A 16,501-nucleotide genomic window follows, 5' to 3' on the forward strand; every position below is an offset into this window, starting at 1 on the left:
TAATTTAAGAAATACTAAAAGTTCAATAGAAAGAGAGGAGCAATGCTGGTTATGTAATATGTGTGTTTGCATGTTAATAGGGAAAGAAAAATTTGTCAGTAGCATGAAATCTGTCAATGGTGGGAGTATTTACACCACAGAACTCAGCAAACACTATAAATTGGGGCTTTCTTTTTTGGAGAGCTATTTACCAGCATATTACTGGCCTGAACAAAAGCAACAGCAATGGGACTGGAGAGGAGGGAATACATAGTAGAGGGATGAATGAGGTAGAATCAGCAATACTCATCATCAGTTGGTTAATGGTGGGTGCAGTGTCAATGGGGAGATTCTAAAATGATTTATCAAGTTACTGGCTCGGATGATTAAAGAGGAAAACTTGTGCCTCTTACCAAGAAAAGGACTTCAAGAGGGGGGAAAGATAGTGAATTTTGTTCAGGGAATGTTGAAATTGAAGTACTTGTGGGACATGATGGTGAAAATGTACAGAAGACAGTGGTTATATGGATATAGAACTCAAAGGAGAGGACTGGATTCAATATGGCAATCATGAGGCTACAACTAATAACTGAAGTCATGGGATTAGATGAACTTTACAACAAAGGGACCCTGGGAAAGACTGCAGTAAGTCTTCATGTTTTATAAAGTAATTATAAACCATGTCTTTTTGTTAAATGACAGTTTTAGTGGATAAAGCTATGTTTCTTTGCAAATTCTGCTTTTAGAAGTAAAATTATCACTGCAATGTAAGTGAGTTTTAAGGAAGACTGGTATGTGATGAAAAATGTTACGGATTTGATTGTTGAGGTCTTTACAGCAAGATTTATACAAATGAAAGTTGCAAACAACAAAAAGTTTGTTTAATATCCAAAAGAAGTTTATGTCAAACATTTGAAAGAACAAAAATATTCTAGAACAAAGAGGGAAACAAGTTATTTTAGAAATCAACTTAAATATAACTTCTATCTTAGCCCCGTGTTGTAATTATTTACTACTTTGTCTCACCGTTTGGTGCTGCGGGCGGGGGTGGGCTGGGGCACAACACTGTGTCTTTTATCTATGTTTAGGGCGTTGTACATAGTATATACTCAGGAAGAAAACCTGTTTATTCCATGCCAGAATGGGAGGTTTGAACAGATGACCTGGAAGTTCCCTTTCAACCCTTAGAGTCTATAAAAGGGAAGTGGTTATTACCGCTTAAAAGAAGTAGGCTTAGTCCTACTTCCAGAGAGCCAATGTTTTCATAGTTACAGAAAGGTAATAGGCTGTCAGCTCAATATGACACTGGTAAGAATTTTCTAACGATTATGGCTATACAACAGAAGAAAGGCTGTCTCGGAAGGTGGTTAGCTCTGAAACAACTGGTGTTCAAGGGCTGGAAGGACCCTTAGATATCTTTAGGTCTTCCTAATCTTTTTCATGCCATTGCCTATACAGAAAATGGTATAACACAAATAAAAAAATTGTACAGCAATTTTTGACACATCAATGTCTCAGGCATACTTGTCACAAGTTCTCAGGGCTTTGGTTGGGAAAACTCTGATTTAGTCTAACATCCTCGTTTGCAGAGGGGGAAACTGAATCTTAACGAGGGAATGCAATATTCCCAAGTCGTTAATGTTAATACTGGAACGAGAATTGAGACTAGAGACTGTGGACAACTAGTCAGTTTCCTCCGCTCAAATTAAGCAGGCTGGAGGCCAGACTGGAAATCTGCAGTAGATGGCAGAATAAACAGTCTAAAACTATATTGCTTTAAATGTGGTCCCAAGACCACAGACATTAGAACTTGTCAAACTCTGGGGAACTCGCTAAAATGCAGATTAATGGGCCCCACACAGACACACGGAATTAAGCTCTGCGGTAAAGGCTTGGAATCTGCAGTTTTAAGTTTGCGAATCCCCGCCTCTCCCGGTACTATTTCTGAACTCCGAGCTCCCAGCCCTGGCTTGAACTGAGACGCTGCGCTTGTCGCACAGCACCTGCCGATCGGACCTCGGGGTCCTGGATGCAGGACTGTCTGTTACGTACAGCCTTTGTGGCCGTCACGGGCGGACACCGGCCAACGCCGGGTCGGGGTGCGTCCGCCGCGGTCCCTCCATCACCTTCCTGGCCGGGCAGAGGAACCCACTGCTCCGGGCCGTCGGGGCCAGAGGCGGCTCAGCAGCGCCCCCTCGAGGCCAGAGCCCTCCGCAGGCTAGCGGGTTGCGGTTTCCCTTCATCTCCGCGGCGCCTCTTCCTCCCACGCAGTGCCGCCCACCGGGGACGCTCTCCCGCGCCTGCGCCAATTCCGCCCTGCCCCGCCCCCATCTACCGACCGGATGTTAACAGATTTCCCATAGTGCCTCACTAGTGGCGGGCATGATAACAAACACCGGAGGGTCGCACGCGGGTTCCAGTTGTGATTGCTGGGGTTTTTCTGCAGTGTCAGGAGGTTCTCCGATATTGGGGCCGGGTCACTGCCTCATCCGCTGGAGCGATGGCGTTTCTCCGGAGCATGTGGGGCGTGCTGAATGCGCTGGGAAGGTCCGGAGCGGAGCTGTGCAGCGGCTGTGGGAGTCGACTGCGCTCCCCTTTCAGGTAGGCCCGCTCGCCTGTGCCCTAGGGGGCGGCAGGGCCCACGACGTCCCTGGGCTGGAATGTAGACCCCATCCTTCACTGTCTGCCCCTCCTAGGAGTTCAGAGCCACCCTGGTTCTTTGATTCAGACCTCGACCTTGCCAAGGGGACTGTGGCTTTGAGACCAGGCCTTGACTCCCTTAATACCCCGTACCTTGCTTCTTGCTACCCTCCGCTCGCTCCTCCCACCCCTCCTCACTGTAGCCTTGGATCCATTCCGCCGCCTCTGCGAATTCGCGCGGTGTGTCTGGCCACCCTCTAGGCATTGAGGAGGCGGGGCCCAGGAGCTGGAGTATAGACGCTTTCCTCCACTCTCTGCCCTTCCTAGGAGGTAAGGGCCTTGAGACTTCCGTCCTGCAGTCGCTCCCCTCCGTTTAGGACAGGGTTTTAATAAGTCTCTAGCGTTCTTGTTGAAGGCGTTGGAGACATAGGAGTATCTTGATGACATCTCTTATTTGGGATCTATGCTCATAATATACATGTGCATATTGACAGTTAAACATCTGATACTGGTTATTTTCTTTTTATTCATATGTAGTTTTGTGTATTTACCGAAGTGGTTTTCATCTGTCTTGGCAAGTTGTCCAAAGAAACCTGTAAGTTCTTACCTTCGATTTTCTAAAGAACAACTACCCATATTTAGAGCTCAGAACCCAGGTAAGGTGTTTGGGGGCTTGTACCCTTTTCTCATGTAATAAAAATGCCATTAAGCAGTTAAATAGCAATGTTGAATTGCAGTACCAAAGCATTCAGTGACTGCAGGAACAATCATTTGATGTCTGTAAAATAGGAAGTTCTATTTTATACCAAATGAACATACTTACACTATAAGTGAGAACTAATAAACGGTATTTTTAAAATATCGTGTAGTGTAGAAAGCACCCTAGGAAGAGGATAAAAAAGCTGAATTTCGGGCCTGGTTGCCTTTGGTCTAGAGGACCACTGATGAATTATTTTCTCTTGCTTAGCTCTTCCTTTTTCTGCCTCGGGGAATTGTTAATAACGTTGCAACTTCTGTGGAAGCATCCATAAACTGTAAAGTTCTATGCAAATTACTGCTGCTTTCAGGAGCTTTCAAGATAAGAAAACATAAACCTTTCCATCATAGGAGTTCAGAGCCACTCTGGTTCTTTGATTCAGACCTCAACCTTGCCACGGGGATGGTGGATTGTAAAGGATAAATCCTTTCTTGTCTTGGGTTCCTGAAAAAAAAACATTTCCAGGTAGGATGTTTGTTGATGCCCTAGAAAGCCTGTAGGGCTCTTATTTTAGGTTATAGTGTAAAGGTAATAGCTATTTTTTTTCCTTACGATTTCTAAAGCATCACAGGGCAGTTGTGAAAATCTAACGAACTATAATAAAAAATGCTCACATTAGGCTGGGTGAGATGGTTCACACCTGTAATCCCAGCACTTTGGGAGGTCAGGATGGGTGGATTGCTTGAGCCCAGGAGTTCGAGACCAGCCTGGGAAACATGGAAAGCCTGTCTCTACCAAAATTACAAAAAACGAGGTGGGCGTCGGGGCACAGTGCCTGTAGTCACAGCTACTTGGGAAGCTGTGGTGAGAGGATCACTGGATCCCAGGAACTTGGGGCTGCAGTGAGCCATGATTGCTCCACTGCACTCCAGCCTGGGTGACAGAACGAGACCCTCTCTCAAAAAAGAAAAAAAAAAGCAGCTCACATTATAGGTAAGGAGTTAGTTTCAGAGACATGCTTAAATACCCACATCTTTTAAATGTAAGAGTTAGTACTAGCAGGTATTTTAAAAAATCAATTAATTGCACGCCATCATTCCAGTTAAGATGAAGAAGAAAGTGGAGAATAACAGATTGAATTTCGAATAGTTTGTTTCCAAATGATATTTCTGTTACTGAAATACGAGGCAATGTTATGAATTGAGAATGTATTTTGTTGTTAGCTTTTATAAGTTTAATAAGTCCTCAAAGACTTGAAAAAGTATTTTGCTTGAAATATGGAAGTAAAAAACTTGAAGCAATTAATCATCCAGCTTCTTAAACTAGTAATCAGCCTGGTGCAGTGGCTCACGCCTGTAATCCCAGCACTTTGGGAGACTGAGGCAGGTGGATTGCTTGAGCTCAGAAGTTTGAGGCTAGCCTGGGCAACATAGCGAAAACCCGTCTCTACAAAAAATACTAAAATTAGCTGGACATGATGGCGCCTACCTGTCGTCCCAGCTACTTGGGAGGCTGAGGCAGGAGAATCACTTGAGCACAGGAGGCAGAGGTTGAATTGAGCCTAGATTGTGCCACTGCACTCCAGCCTGGGTGACGGACCCTGTCTCAAAAAAAAAAAAAAAAACAAAACACGTAGTAATCAAACTGTTGACTGTTTCTGGTGGTATATGATATACTCCTTAGTTGTTAGATAACAGACTTTTAATAATGTTGGATAAATTACTTACATTTAAATTAGTTGGATACAGGAAAGTTAAATCATTTTATTAAGTTATGTGTGGTATGGATTGTGCTTTCCTGGATATCTTTAGAAATTATCCTGAGATGTAAAATTGTGGCATCTTTTTTCATTTTATTTCATTCCATAGATGCAAAAACTACAGAACTAGTTAGAAGAATTGCCAAGCATTGGAGGGAACTTCCTGATTCAGAGAAAAAAGTAAGCACATAAGTTTTCAACGTGGCTGACCAGTTATTCTGCAATTAGGAACTATTGTCATGTCCTTTAAAGGACCAGATGGATCAGACTTTTTAAAAAATAATCTGTTATCTATAAAGAAACTTTATATCTTCTCATCTGCATAGTGAGAATATGGATGTATGGGGTGAAGGTGAAGAAGTGTCAGCAGTTTGAAAGTGGAGGCTGATTACTAAACTCTCACCTTGATTAGTATGTATAAGGAAAATGTATGTTTTAATCCATATACATCCTCATCCTAGAGCACATTTCCACCTGGTGATAAAATCTCTCTATCTGAAGTCATGCAGTTGCCTTTCCCTGGCATGTGCTGTGTTGAATTTGCCAGCAATAGTTTGTTGACTTGATTTGGGTTTTTATTTATAGGTATATCGAGATGCTTATAAGGCGGCCTGGCTGATATACAAAGAAGAGATAAGCAAATTTAAAGAACAGCTAACTCCAAGTCAGATTACATCTTTGGAAAAAGAAATCCTGGACAAGCGTTTAAAAAGGAAAGCTGTGACAAAAAGAAAAGTGAGTATCATTGAAATACTTTTTTCTTATGGTAAAGAATTGAGATTTATGTAACTATGAATATAGGTAGTTTTCTCTTAATAATAATAGGCAGATACAATATGGTAGAATGTCATCAGGTATTCTTCAGTTAGGCAGAAGTGGGCTAGTTCTCTTCTGAAAAGTGAGCTAGCCACTAGGACCACTTGTCATTGAGTCTGTTTGGAAATCCTTGTTGCTACTTTCAGATGTATCCACATTTAAGGTGTACAGTTAGTAGAACAGTAATGAAAACTACAGGAACAGAGTTATGAAACAGTCAAACCAGGAGTAGCAAGGATCTTTGCTTCTGAGTCTTCTCTAGAATAACGTATTGATTTGAATTATTCTATAGATTATGGTGAGTTTGATATGGAATATTGCTGAGTAGACTGCATTAATTCATTAACACATCAGGAAAATGCCAATTTTATCTAATCAATTAAGTGCCTTTAGAATGGAATTCTTTTTTTTTTTCTTCAAAGTAGTAATTATTAAAAACCTCACATGGTTCAAAATTTGTAGTTCCCAGCTTAATGTATTAATTCACATAAATGTCATTGTTTGAAAGTTACACATTTTTTTTCGTGGAGCCAGTATTAGTTGTGAGGTGGTCAGTTTGCTAGTCGTGTACCTGCACTATTACAAAATGATCATCAGAGTTAAAACTATTTCTTTGAAAGACTAGATTACACCCTTGAATGTGAGACGCCAAAACATCTTTCCCTGACCCTAATGTTTTAAGCTGTCCTAGCACTAGGGTTGAGGACCCGCCCAGTTTTGAGACCATGGTACTGCTACTTTAGGGTGGCTGATCTGATCAGTAAAAGGAAGCCAGAAAGATACTAAGAGTGAAAAATAGAGTGTCTACCTAAGGATGCTGTTTGGAAGAGTGGTTACTAAAGTATATCCTCCCTCTTTCATTCTCCCTTCCTCCTTAATGCGCCCAGCCCACTGTGCTAAGAGTAGAGAGGACCAGAAACGAGAACTGGACGTTTATAAAGTTTCCCTTGTCATTCTCTCTTTCTTTTGTAGTTGTTCTTGACTCCCAGTATCAGCTAGTTCAGAGATCAAGTGAGAAGTGTGAGGACTAGGAAGTTACAAGTAAAACCCTCAGGAGAGAAATCCCTAGTGGTAGCTCTAGAAACAAAGAGGGAAATAGTTAAGTTTCAAAGTGCTTGAAGTCTATAGTAGTTTCAGTACTTAGTGACTGAGAGATTCGGAGAGAAGAAACTAAATCAGAGGAGTCCTACTTATAGTTATGAATAAAAGTTGAATTTGTTACTGATTATAGCCAAATTGCTATTAAGAGCCACAGAATTTTATAAATTACAGGTACTACTTACCATCCAAATTCAGAAACTTAAGTATGATAATGCAGTATCACTCCCTGAACTCAGAAATTAAACTGATAGTAAGGGATACTTGTATTCTTTTCCATAGTTTCTTCCCTTTTGGTAACTAGTAAAACCAATTTAACACAACGATGGAGCTTTAAAGGTGGAGACATTCAGAGAATGGAATGAGATGAAAGATTATTAAACAAATAGTCCATTGTTCTTGGGTCGTGGTGGAAGCATGCAGTGATTTGGTCAAGGGGACGGGTAGTGTCTTGCAAGGATGCGCTTGAGATTGTTTTATCTTGTAAAAAGGTTTTGTACATATATATTCAGTTATATTTCATGGAGACTATGAAAATATTAGGTAAAGGAAATGGTTTTGTATGGAAAATAACTGGTGAAATCTAATATAATTTTCAAAATAATGCTGTCAAAACAATTCTGACCACAAGATGTAATAATCACACTATATAAGAATCATAACATTCACTTTAAGGAATAATCTGTAATGCATAGTAGTGAATAAAGTTTCTGTAGGTAAAATTAAGTCTCATGGAGATTAACACTATTTCCGACCCTCCAATTTTTTTTAATTCAGGAGTTAATACAGCTTGGAAAACCAAAAAGACCTCGTTCAGCTTATAACGTTTATGTAGCTGAAAGATTCCAAGAAGCTAAGGGTGATTCACCGCAGGTAAAGCTGAAATACATTTTTGTTTAATTTAAAAAATACTTCGACAGGAAAAGTCTAGAGTGCCATATGTCAGGTAGTGAAGAAAAGTAGTGTATATCCAGACAGTAAACTCTTTTGATAAGGCCCTCTTTTAAGAAAAATGTTTTTTCTTACCACATACAATCAATTTTGGTATGTAGTTGCCAACACATACATACATACATTGCCAACTTTTTAAATATAAATACCTAACTTTTTTTAAAATATGTAGGGATGTTAAAGTTCTTCTGGAGGCTTTTCTGCTTCAGCAGTTCTTAACTGTTTTACAATCACTAGAAAGAATGAGAGTAGAGCTGCAATATTTTCTATGAGGAATTGATTGTAACCTGTTGCGTCATTTATATCTTTTAATAAAATTTTGGTTATGCCCATAGGGATGTGTTATGCTTATGAATGTCATCATATCAGTGTGTCAAAGAAAACAGAAAGCTTGTTAATCCCTGCTGTGGCTTAGTCTTTCCTGTTTTTTTGCTGCTTAGAAGCTCCAAATGGGCAGTTGCTTTTTTTCTTGAATCATATGACATGGTAAGAGAAATGGATGTTTAGATCCTTAACCCATGTTAATCTAAGATGAAGTTTTTGGCATTCTGTCTTCGGGATTATTATATCTGTAGTTCACTTTACAAATTCTGTTTCTGTATCCCTAAATAACATTTTATATTGTTGCTTCTTGATGTTTTTTTTCAACTTAAATCATTGTTTATCTTATGCTTTAAGCATTACCTACCACCATTTAAGGTATACATTTAACTGTCATCCTACGGTTCTCATGTTTCCATTCCTCTACCTCCCAATATAGTTAAAATTTTGGTTAGCTCGGTATTGTGTGTTTGTATTAGGTTGGTGCAAAAGTAATTGTGGTCTTTGCTATTAAAAGTAATGGCAAACACAGCAGTTACTTTTGCACCAAGCTAATAGTATTATGATTATGATTATGCAGGCTTATTCACAGCTGAGCTATGTCATATGCTATGATTATTTTTTCTTTCTTACGAAACTTATTTTCCCTGAAGTTGCTTATGTCTTTGTTCAGTTAGATTTGTGTTTTTTTTTTTTGTACTTACCAATAGTTCACCCTCAAACTCCTCAGTATTCACCAGCTTTTAGTAAATTTAGGATGTATTTTTCTTTCAGTTTAACTCTGAAAACTGGGGTTTGTTCCAGTGTGACTGTTGCCTTCTAATCCCAGTATACAGCTAACATCTTGAGATCTCCTTCATTATCCTTGTGGTGCTTCTTTTGCTTCTGTTGTTTACTTTTTTGGTTTTCTCTGATTCTTGTGTAGCATCTTTCCCGGTAAGGGTGCATGGGAAATTAAGTTTCTGAGTTTTGCATGTCTGAAAATGTCTGTATCCTCACATTCACTTGTTAGACTGGGCATAGAATTCTAGTTTGGAAAACATATTCCTTCAAAATGTAAAAATTCCTTTTCTTCTACCTTTTTTGTACTGCTTTTGAGAAATTTAAAACTTGTTTTGATTATTCATCCTTTGAATGTGATCAGGTGCTTTTTTCCCTCCCCTTTAGAACTCCTGCTACTTGTATATGCATCTTCTGAGCTGGTCCTCTAATTTTCTTATTTTTTCCGTACTGTTTTCCTTTAGCTTTCTTTCCTTTTTTTTTTTCCTCCCCCTGAACTGCTGGATACATTTTAACTTAATCTGTCTGCTATCAGCATGGTGCCATTTCCTTCAACTGTACCTGTACCTGGTTTTCACAGAGTGACACTAATTTACTCTCTAGAGAAGATAAATGTCCTACAATTTGCCATGGTAGAAATTTAACCTCTTTTTTTTTTTTTTTTTTTTGAGACAGGCAGCCTGTTACACAGGCTGGAGTGCAGTGGCACTATTTCAGCTCACTGCAGCCTCCGCCTTCCGGGCTCAAGCAGTTTTCCCACCTCAACCTCTTGAGTAGCTAGGTCTACAGTCATGTGCTACCAAGCGTGGCTAATTTTTTGGGTATTTTGTAGAGACGAGGTATCACCATATTACTTCAGGCTGGTCTCGAACTCCTGAGCTCAGGTGATCCACCCACCTCAGCCCCTCAAAGTTCTGGGATTACAGTTGTGAACCACTATGCCCGACCCAACCTCTCTCTATTTTTTTTGAGTCAGAGTCTCACTCTGTGGCCCAGGCTGGAGTGCAGTGGCATGATCTTGGCTCACTGCAACGTGCGCCTCCCGGGTTCAAGCGATTCTCCTGCCTCAGCCTCCCTAGTAGCTGGGACTATAGGCGTGCACCACCACACCTGGCTAATTTTTTGTATTTTTAGTAGAGATGGGGTTTCACCATATTGGCCAGGCTGGTCTCGAACTCCTGACCTCATGATCCGCCCGCCTCGGCCTCCCAAAGTGCTGGGATTACAGGTGTGAGCCACCGCACCCGGCCCTAATCTCTTTTTTAAACAGTCTTTCAGCCAATCTTGTGTTTAACCTTGGCTTCACCTGTTTTATACCTATCTGGTGCTGCCAATTCCTGAGATACTTGGGAATTCTGTATTGTAAATCAGTTGCTTTTAGGTTTTCTCCACTGTCCGTTTAACAATTAGCTTTCTTTTGTCAGTTAAGTCAGTTACCACTAATGCATCTGCTTTTTCGCTTCCAGAATTTTGTGTTGACAGTGCCCTCTTCTGTTGTCTTCGTTCATGTGGGTTTATGCCTTAAAAGGTTTCTTTGTTTAATGGGATTTTAGGGAGAGCAAAAATAAACATCTTTGGCTGGGCACGGTGGCTCATGCCTGTAATGCTGACAATTTGGGAAGCTGAGGTGGGAGGGTTGCTTGATTCCAGGAGTTCAAGACCAGCCCGGGGCAACATGGTAAGACCCTATCTTTATAAAAAAGGTTTTTAAAAAATTAACCAGGCATGGTGGTACACACCTGTGGTCCCAGCTACTCCAGAAATTGAGACAGGAGGATCACTTGAGCCCAGGAGGTCAATGCTGCAGTGGGCTGTGATCATACTACTGCATTCCTGCCTGAGTGACAGACCTTGTCTCAAAAAAAAAACGACAACAAAAAAATTCTATCCCTTTAATTTTATAAATGAAGAGCCAAGCCCAAGGGAGGTAAAATAACCTTTTCCAGGTCATATAATTAAGTTCAGCTAAGTAGACTTACTGGACTTGTGTTGTATTGTTCTTATTACTGTATCTAAACACTGAAGCACAGATTTTCAAATAAAACCTAAAGCTACAGGGAAGGAATAAAAACAGCCTTTGAGGTTAGTTTATGTCAACATATAGATTATACCTGAATATTAATATTTCTGAATCAAAAATGTATACCTTCATTCAATTCATTTTTAGAAATTGTAACAGTTTGATAGTTTTTGTTTAGAGAGAAAAGATGTTAAGAATTGATGAGGCCTTGCCTGTAATTCTTGGTATCTGAGTTTTTGTTGTTGGAATGAATAATAAAGGTCACTGTAGTCCCCATATCTACCTTAACTTAAACATATATTGTTTTACAGGAAAAGCTGAAGACTGTAAAGGAAAACTGGAAAAATCTGTCTGATTCTGAAAAGGAAGTGAGTATTATGGTTGTTAGTCTCAAGTGTCTAGTTAGGATATCTGTGAGAGAATGTATTAGGGCAAGGCTTGATTCATGTGAAGACAACCTTATATTACTAATAATACAGGTATTCTAAAATTATTTTCATATTCTCAGAACCAGTTTGACATTTTTCTCTTGGTACTTTTTGTCTGCAAATAAAATTGGTATTTGAAACCACAGCACTCATAAGCCTGAGTGTCCACTGTATTTAGTGGCAGTCATACCCTGCTCTTGCCCCCTTCCTGCACCTCAAGATCTGAACTTGTAACAATTTCATTCAAAGAGATAACAGTCTATCTCTTAACATTTTCCTCATCTAACTTTTATCTCATGAAAATATTTCTTCTCCAGTCTGCCTGTATACATGTAGAATGGTAATGTAATTTCTAAAGTATATACAGAACCTTTCCAGAAATTAATTGCGATTTTAAATAATCATTTTATCTCAAAAAATAAGTAAATCATTTTAACAGTTATGCTTTTTCTCAGTTCTATATTCAGCATGCTAAAGAGGACGAAATTCGTTATCATAATGAAATGAAGTCTTGGGAAGAACACATGCTTAAACTTGGACGAAAGGATCTTCTACGTCGCACAATAAAGCAAAGACAAAAATATGGTGCTGAGGAGTATAACAAGTAGAAGATTGAGATGTGTTCACAATGGATAGGCACAGGAAACCAGTTAGGTCTCAATGCCTGAAGCTATTGTAAAATTAGAAAGGATAAAGTTGGTAAACCTTTTATATTCAGTGTCTTTTTCTTCAGCTCATGGACTTCTGCCAGTGTAATACTGCTTTGGAAAACCCAGGTAAAGGTTCATGCAAAATTTGTTTTGTGTTTAGGAACTACTGAGAATCAGAGTAATCCATGCAAATGTGAATCATTTTACTTTTGACAAAGGTAAATCAGACTATAAAGTTTTTTTTTTATACAGGATGATGACTATGGAAAGAGTATTCTTGTTTCCTTATATTATGGAGGCAAGAGTTTCCTTTTCAAAATTGTTACAAATTGTAGAAAACACAACGTTCTGTGATATAATTGTGCATTTTTCAAAAAGCAGGCAAAACTCATCTTGGTAAATGACAGTTCCTAGGTATAATTCATATTATATTCAGAGTTGATGGTTGTACACCTAAGTGATTGCTGGTTTCAGTCGCAACTTTGTATAAAAGGGACTGAGAAATTTATAAACCTTTTTCTTAACTGTCTTTTTTCTAAAGTAAAAACTAAGAAATTATGTACCAGATTTATGCATATTATTTTGTTGCATAGAATAAAATTTTTAATCTTTAATTTTACATTTCCTAAATATATTTTAAGACGAAACATTTGTTTTACAGCTTTTTCCTTTTTTTAAGTAAGGAATTTTATTTTTTTCTGAATTATTTTCTCTCATGTGAGTATATTGATCCAGAAAGAAAACTTGTATTATATATGTTTTAAAATGAGAAATCTAAAAAACGAAAAGTCTCCAAAGTCTCTGGAATTTGAAACACTTTGCATAATGTATAAAAGCCTGTTTAAGAGACAGCCAACTATGGCCTGTGGGTCAAATCCAGCCTGCTGCCTGCTTTGTATGACCTGTGAGCTAGGAATTGTGTTTATAATTTTAAATGTTTTTTTAAAAGACTTTTATGATACATGAAAATTAACATGAATCTTTAGTGTTCATAAATAAAGTTTATTGTAACACAAGATCATTCTTTTACTTGTCTATGGCTGCTTCTCTGTTACAGTGGCAGAGTAGCTGCCACAGAAACTATAGCCCATAAAGCTTGATATTTACCATCTGTCCATTTATGGAAAAAATTTACCAACCCATGGTCTATAGTATAGTGTGATATGACCGCTTTTCCACTGTACTGAAGTGTTGGGATAGTTTTTTCAACTGTTTTCAGATGTTCTTGTTTTAGAATCATTGTCACCTTTAAGAGGAAAAAGGTCATCACTAGATAAGCTAAACAAATTGTTGCTTCTTGGTGTTAGCAAGGAAAATAATCTAGTTTCAAATTACATTGCAGTATAATGAAAAAGATCCATATACTGTGGAATGATATTCTTTTAAAATTATTTATGGCTTAGTAAAAATGTACCTTTTCCAGTTAGCACATATCACAAAAATCTCACTGTAGTTGAAACCGATCCTTCTTTAGCATTTGTTTATCCTTTTAGGAAAGTCAAGCAAAGGTTTTCACTGCCTGTTTGAGCAGAATAATTCTCATCAGTTCACAAGTGTAGGATAACTCAATTTACATGCCCTTTATATGTTATGCAAAATATTTAGAAATTGTAGATTCTAGATCTCCAGAAAGACTTTTGAAGACTTTGATGTCACAAAAAGATGACTTGTTATATGCTGAGCTTGACAAAGTTAGGAACGGAAGAGAAAATAGCTTACGAGGAAAGATGAGGCTTTAAATATATAAAGTTGGATATTTTAAAATAACTTTTCCCTGTGAGTGCTTCTCACTCTCGGTGCAGACAGGACAGTGTCAGCCATTGGTGAAATAGATAGGATAGGTTTGAGGCCAGAGCAGTCTGGGAGTAGGGGGAAAGAGAAGGAGGTGTGCTAGTGTCTATCACAGGCTTTCTCAATTTGGTTTTCAGGAGAAAATTCAGCCCTAAGTCCCTGTGTCATCTAGAATGGTACTAATTATGTACAGTCTTTAGGAGAATGGAGAAAATCGTAACTCAAATCATCGACTCAATTCCGTTCTCTTCAGATGAGCTCAGAGAGCACATAGGAGTGTTTGTAATGAGTAGTATGTAATGATTGAGATAGAGGAATGAGTTACATAAACATCTCAGGACAAATGCAGCATGAAAAACATCTTTGTAGTTACCCTGCAGGGAAATTTCCTCTGAGTTCTTTTAACATGAACTACTCGTATTATTTTATACTTAACATTCATATCATAACTTCCCAATATATTCGGTGTTAAGTATGTTTCTCAGGTACTTACACAACTTAATGTAGGGGGGAAAGGTGTAAACAGTGAAAAAAGAGCAAAACTATTTTATGGTAATTTTATGGTAATATCAAATTGTATTTGGTTCTCTGTTTCTAAAATAATGTAATTTTAAATATTTTAAATAATAGGATAACCTGGTTTCCAAGCCTTTTTTTCCCCCCGACATCCAGAATACATACTGGATCCAAGCCTTTCTTAAACTTCAGTACACGTGGAAGACTGGCATGGCACATACCAAATACCATTCAGCTGTAACAGTATACACAGATTTTCTCTTATAAAGAATAAGAACATCATAACCAATGACCATTCATGTAAAGTCTTATTATTGTATGTGTGTATGTGTTAGAGTCTCACTATGTTGCTCAGGCTGGAGGGCATGGTGTGATCTTGGCTCACTGCAGCCTTGACCTCTTGGGCTCAAGTGATCCTTCCAAGTAGTTGGGACTACAGTAGTTGCACACCACCATGCCTGGCTAATTTTTGTATTTTTTTGTCCAGATGAGATCTTGCTGTGTTGCCCAGGCTGGTCTCAAACTCCTGGCATCAAGCGATTCTCCTTCCTTGGCCTCCTAAAGTGCTGAGATTATAGGCGTGAGCCACCATGCTTGGTCATAAAGCCTTACTATATTTTTTGGAGACACAGTCTTGTTCTGTCCAAGCTGGAATGCAGTGACGTGATCATGGCTCACTGTAGCCTTGAACTCCCAGGCTCAAGGGATCCTCCCATCTCAGCCTCCTGAGTAGCTGGGATTATAGGTGCAAACCATCACAGCTTACTATTAGTTTTTAGACTTTTCTTAATTTGATCCAACAAAGTAGTTGCTGTAGGACCTGAGTGTTAGAAGGAAAGATGCTGAAGAAATGAAATCAAGCAGGGTGTATACTGTTGTGAATAGTCATACAGTAGTTTTTATACTTTTGTTCTTTGGAATACCAATATTAGGTTTTATGAAAGTAATTTGATGAGGGAAGAGAGGGTTGTGTATTTATTTTACTTTCTGATGTTTGCTTAAATAATACTGTGTACATATTCAGCTTGCTATAATTCTGTAATCATGCTATTGTATTTGGCTAACTCCTTTTTTGGAAATGTCTCTTTTTTTGGACAAGGCATATGTTAGTTTTTACTAATTGCTCTGAATGTGTATATTTAGATTTCTGAATTGAAAAAAAAAGTAGCATACAATAAGTAGACTTAAAGTAATTAGAACACTTTATTGATTTTTCTGATGTTTTCTGTACCTAAAATTTATCACCACCAGGTTGTGCTAAAACAGCAAGAAGTTTTTATATTGCGAGTGACAGTACCCATTATTTCTCTTAATTTTACTAACATTTACTATAAGAATATTCTCTCCCTCTTTTCTCCACTCACAGCCACTCTCCTTCCTCTTAATCACATCAAGCTATCACAGACAAATCTGAAAATGTTACAAGCACAGCCTATGTTGTATGTTTTGAAATTTTAAAACAGTAATGTTCTTTTTAAAATTGAACTTCTGCAAAGAATAAGAAAATGAATACATTTATTACTTTAAATTTGTAAAGCTTTCCAAAGTAAAACCATACAAAGCTAGTGTCAGTCTTTCTCATCATTCACAAACAAAGAACTTTTGTTAATTGATTAAGTCACTTATTATATTTGATATGAAATACATAAAACATACAACCATTCTCTTAATACATTTCAGAATGTTTCACTGGTTAAGGAGCCAGTAAATAAAGTTGACTCTAAACAAGAATTTTAAATAAACTGAACATTTTTTAAATCACTGAGCATCATTTATATATTGGTTTCTGATTTACATATGTGATATCAAAAGAAAATCTCTGACTATTCTTTTTTGCTTGTATTAATTTAAAGTTTATCTTATTTCATTTCCCCTTTCCCACAAATCAGATATACAGTGGGGGAAAGGGGAAAGGACTACATGGTTTTGACACAGTGACCTTTTATTATATAGGTTACCAACTGCTAGCCTTCATATTTTTAGAAAGGGCTGATTTGATTAGACCCATCTATGAGGTTCTGTTTTTTCTTACTAGAAATTTCATGCATTAAATGT

General features: G+C 38.2%; 1 protein-coding gene across 3 annotated transcripts; it reads left to right on the plus strand.

Moving 5' to 3' along the window:
• Window positions 1-1,954: 1,954 nt before the first annotated feature.
• On the plus strand, window positions 1,955-16,201 carry TFAM (transcription factor A, mitochondrial). 3 transcript variants are annotated; one of them, XM_011990349.1, is made up of 7 exons: window positions 1,955-2,580; window positions 3,157-3,275; window positions 5,185-5,255; window positions 5,661-5,810; window positions 7,767-7,862; window positions 11,373-11,429; window positions 11,945-16,201. In XM_011990349.1, exons 1-7 carry the CDS (start codon window positions 2,480-2,482, stop codon window positions 12,095-12,097), a joined length of 747 nt encoding a protein of 248 aa, XP_011845739.1. In that variant the 5' UTR covers window positions 1,955-2,479; the 3' UTR covers window positions 12,098-16,201. The 3 variants fall into 3 exon arrangements, with proteins under 3 accessions (XP_011845739.1, XP_011845741.1, XP_011845740.1); XM_011990351.1 differs by having other exon boundaries at window positions 11,373-11,433; window positions 11,945-12,055; XM_011990350.1 differs by lacking the exon at window positions 7,767-7,862.
• The last annotated feature ends 300 nt before the right edge of the window (window positions 16,202-16,501 follow it).

This window comes from Mandrillus leucophaeus, unplaced genomic scaffold (assembly GCF_000951045.1).
Source record: "Mandrillus leucophaeus isolate KB7577 unplaced genomic scaffold, Mleu.le_1.0 Scaffold378, whole genome shotgun sequence".
Lineage (NCBI taxonomy): Eukaryota > Metazoa > Chordata > Mammalia > Primates > Cercopithecidae > Mandrillus > Mandrillus leucophaeus.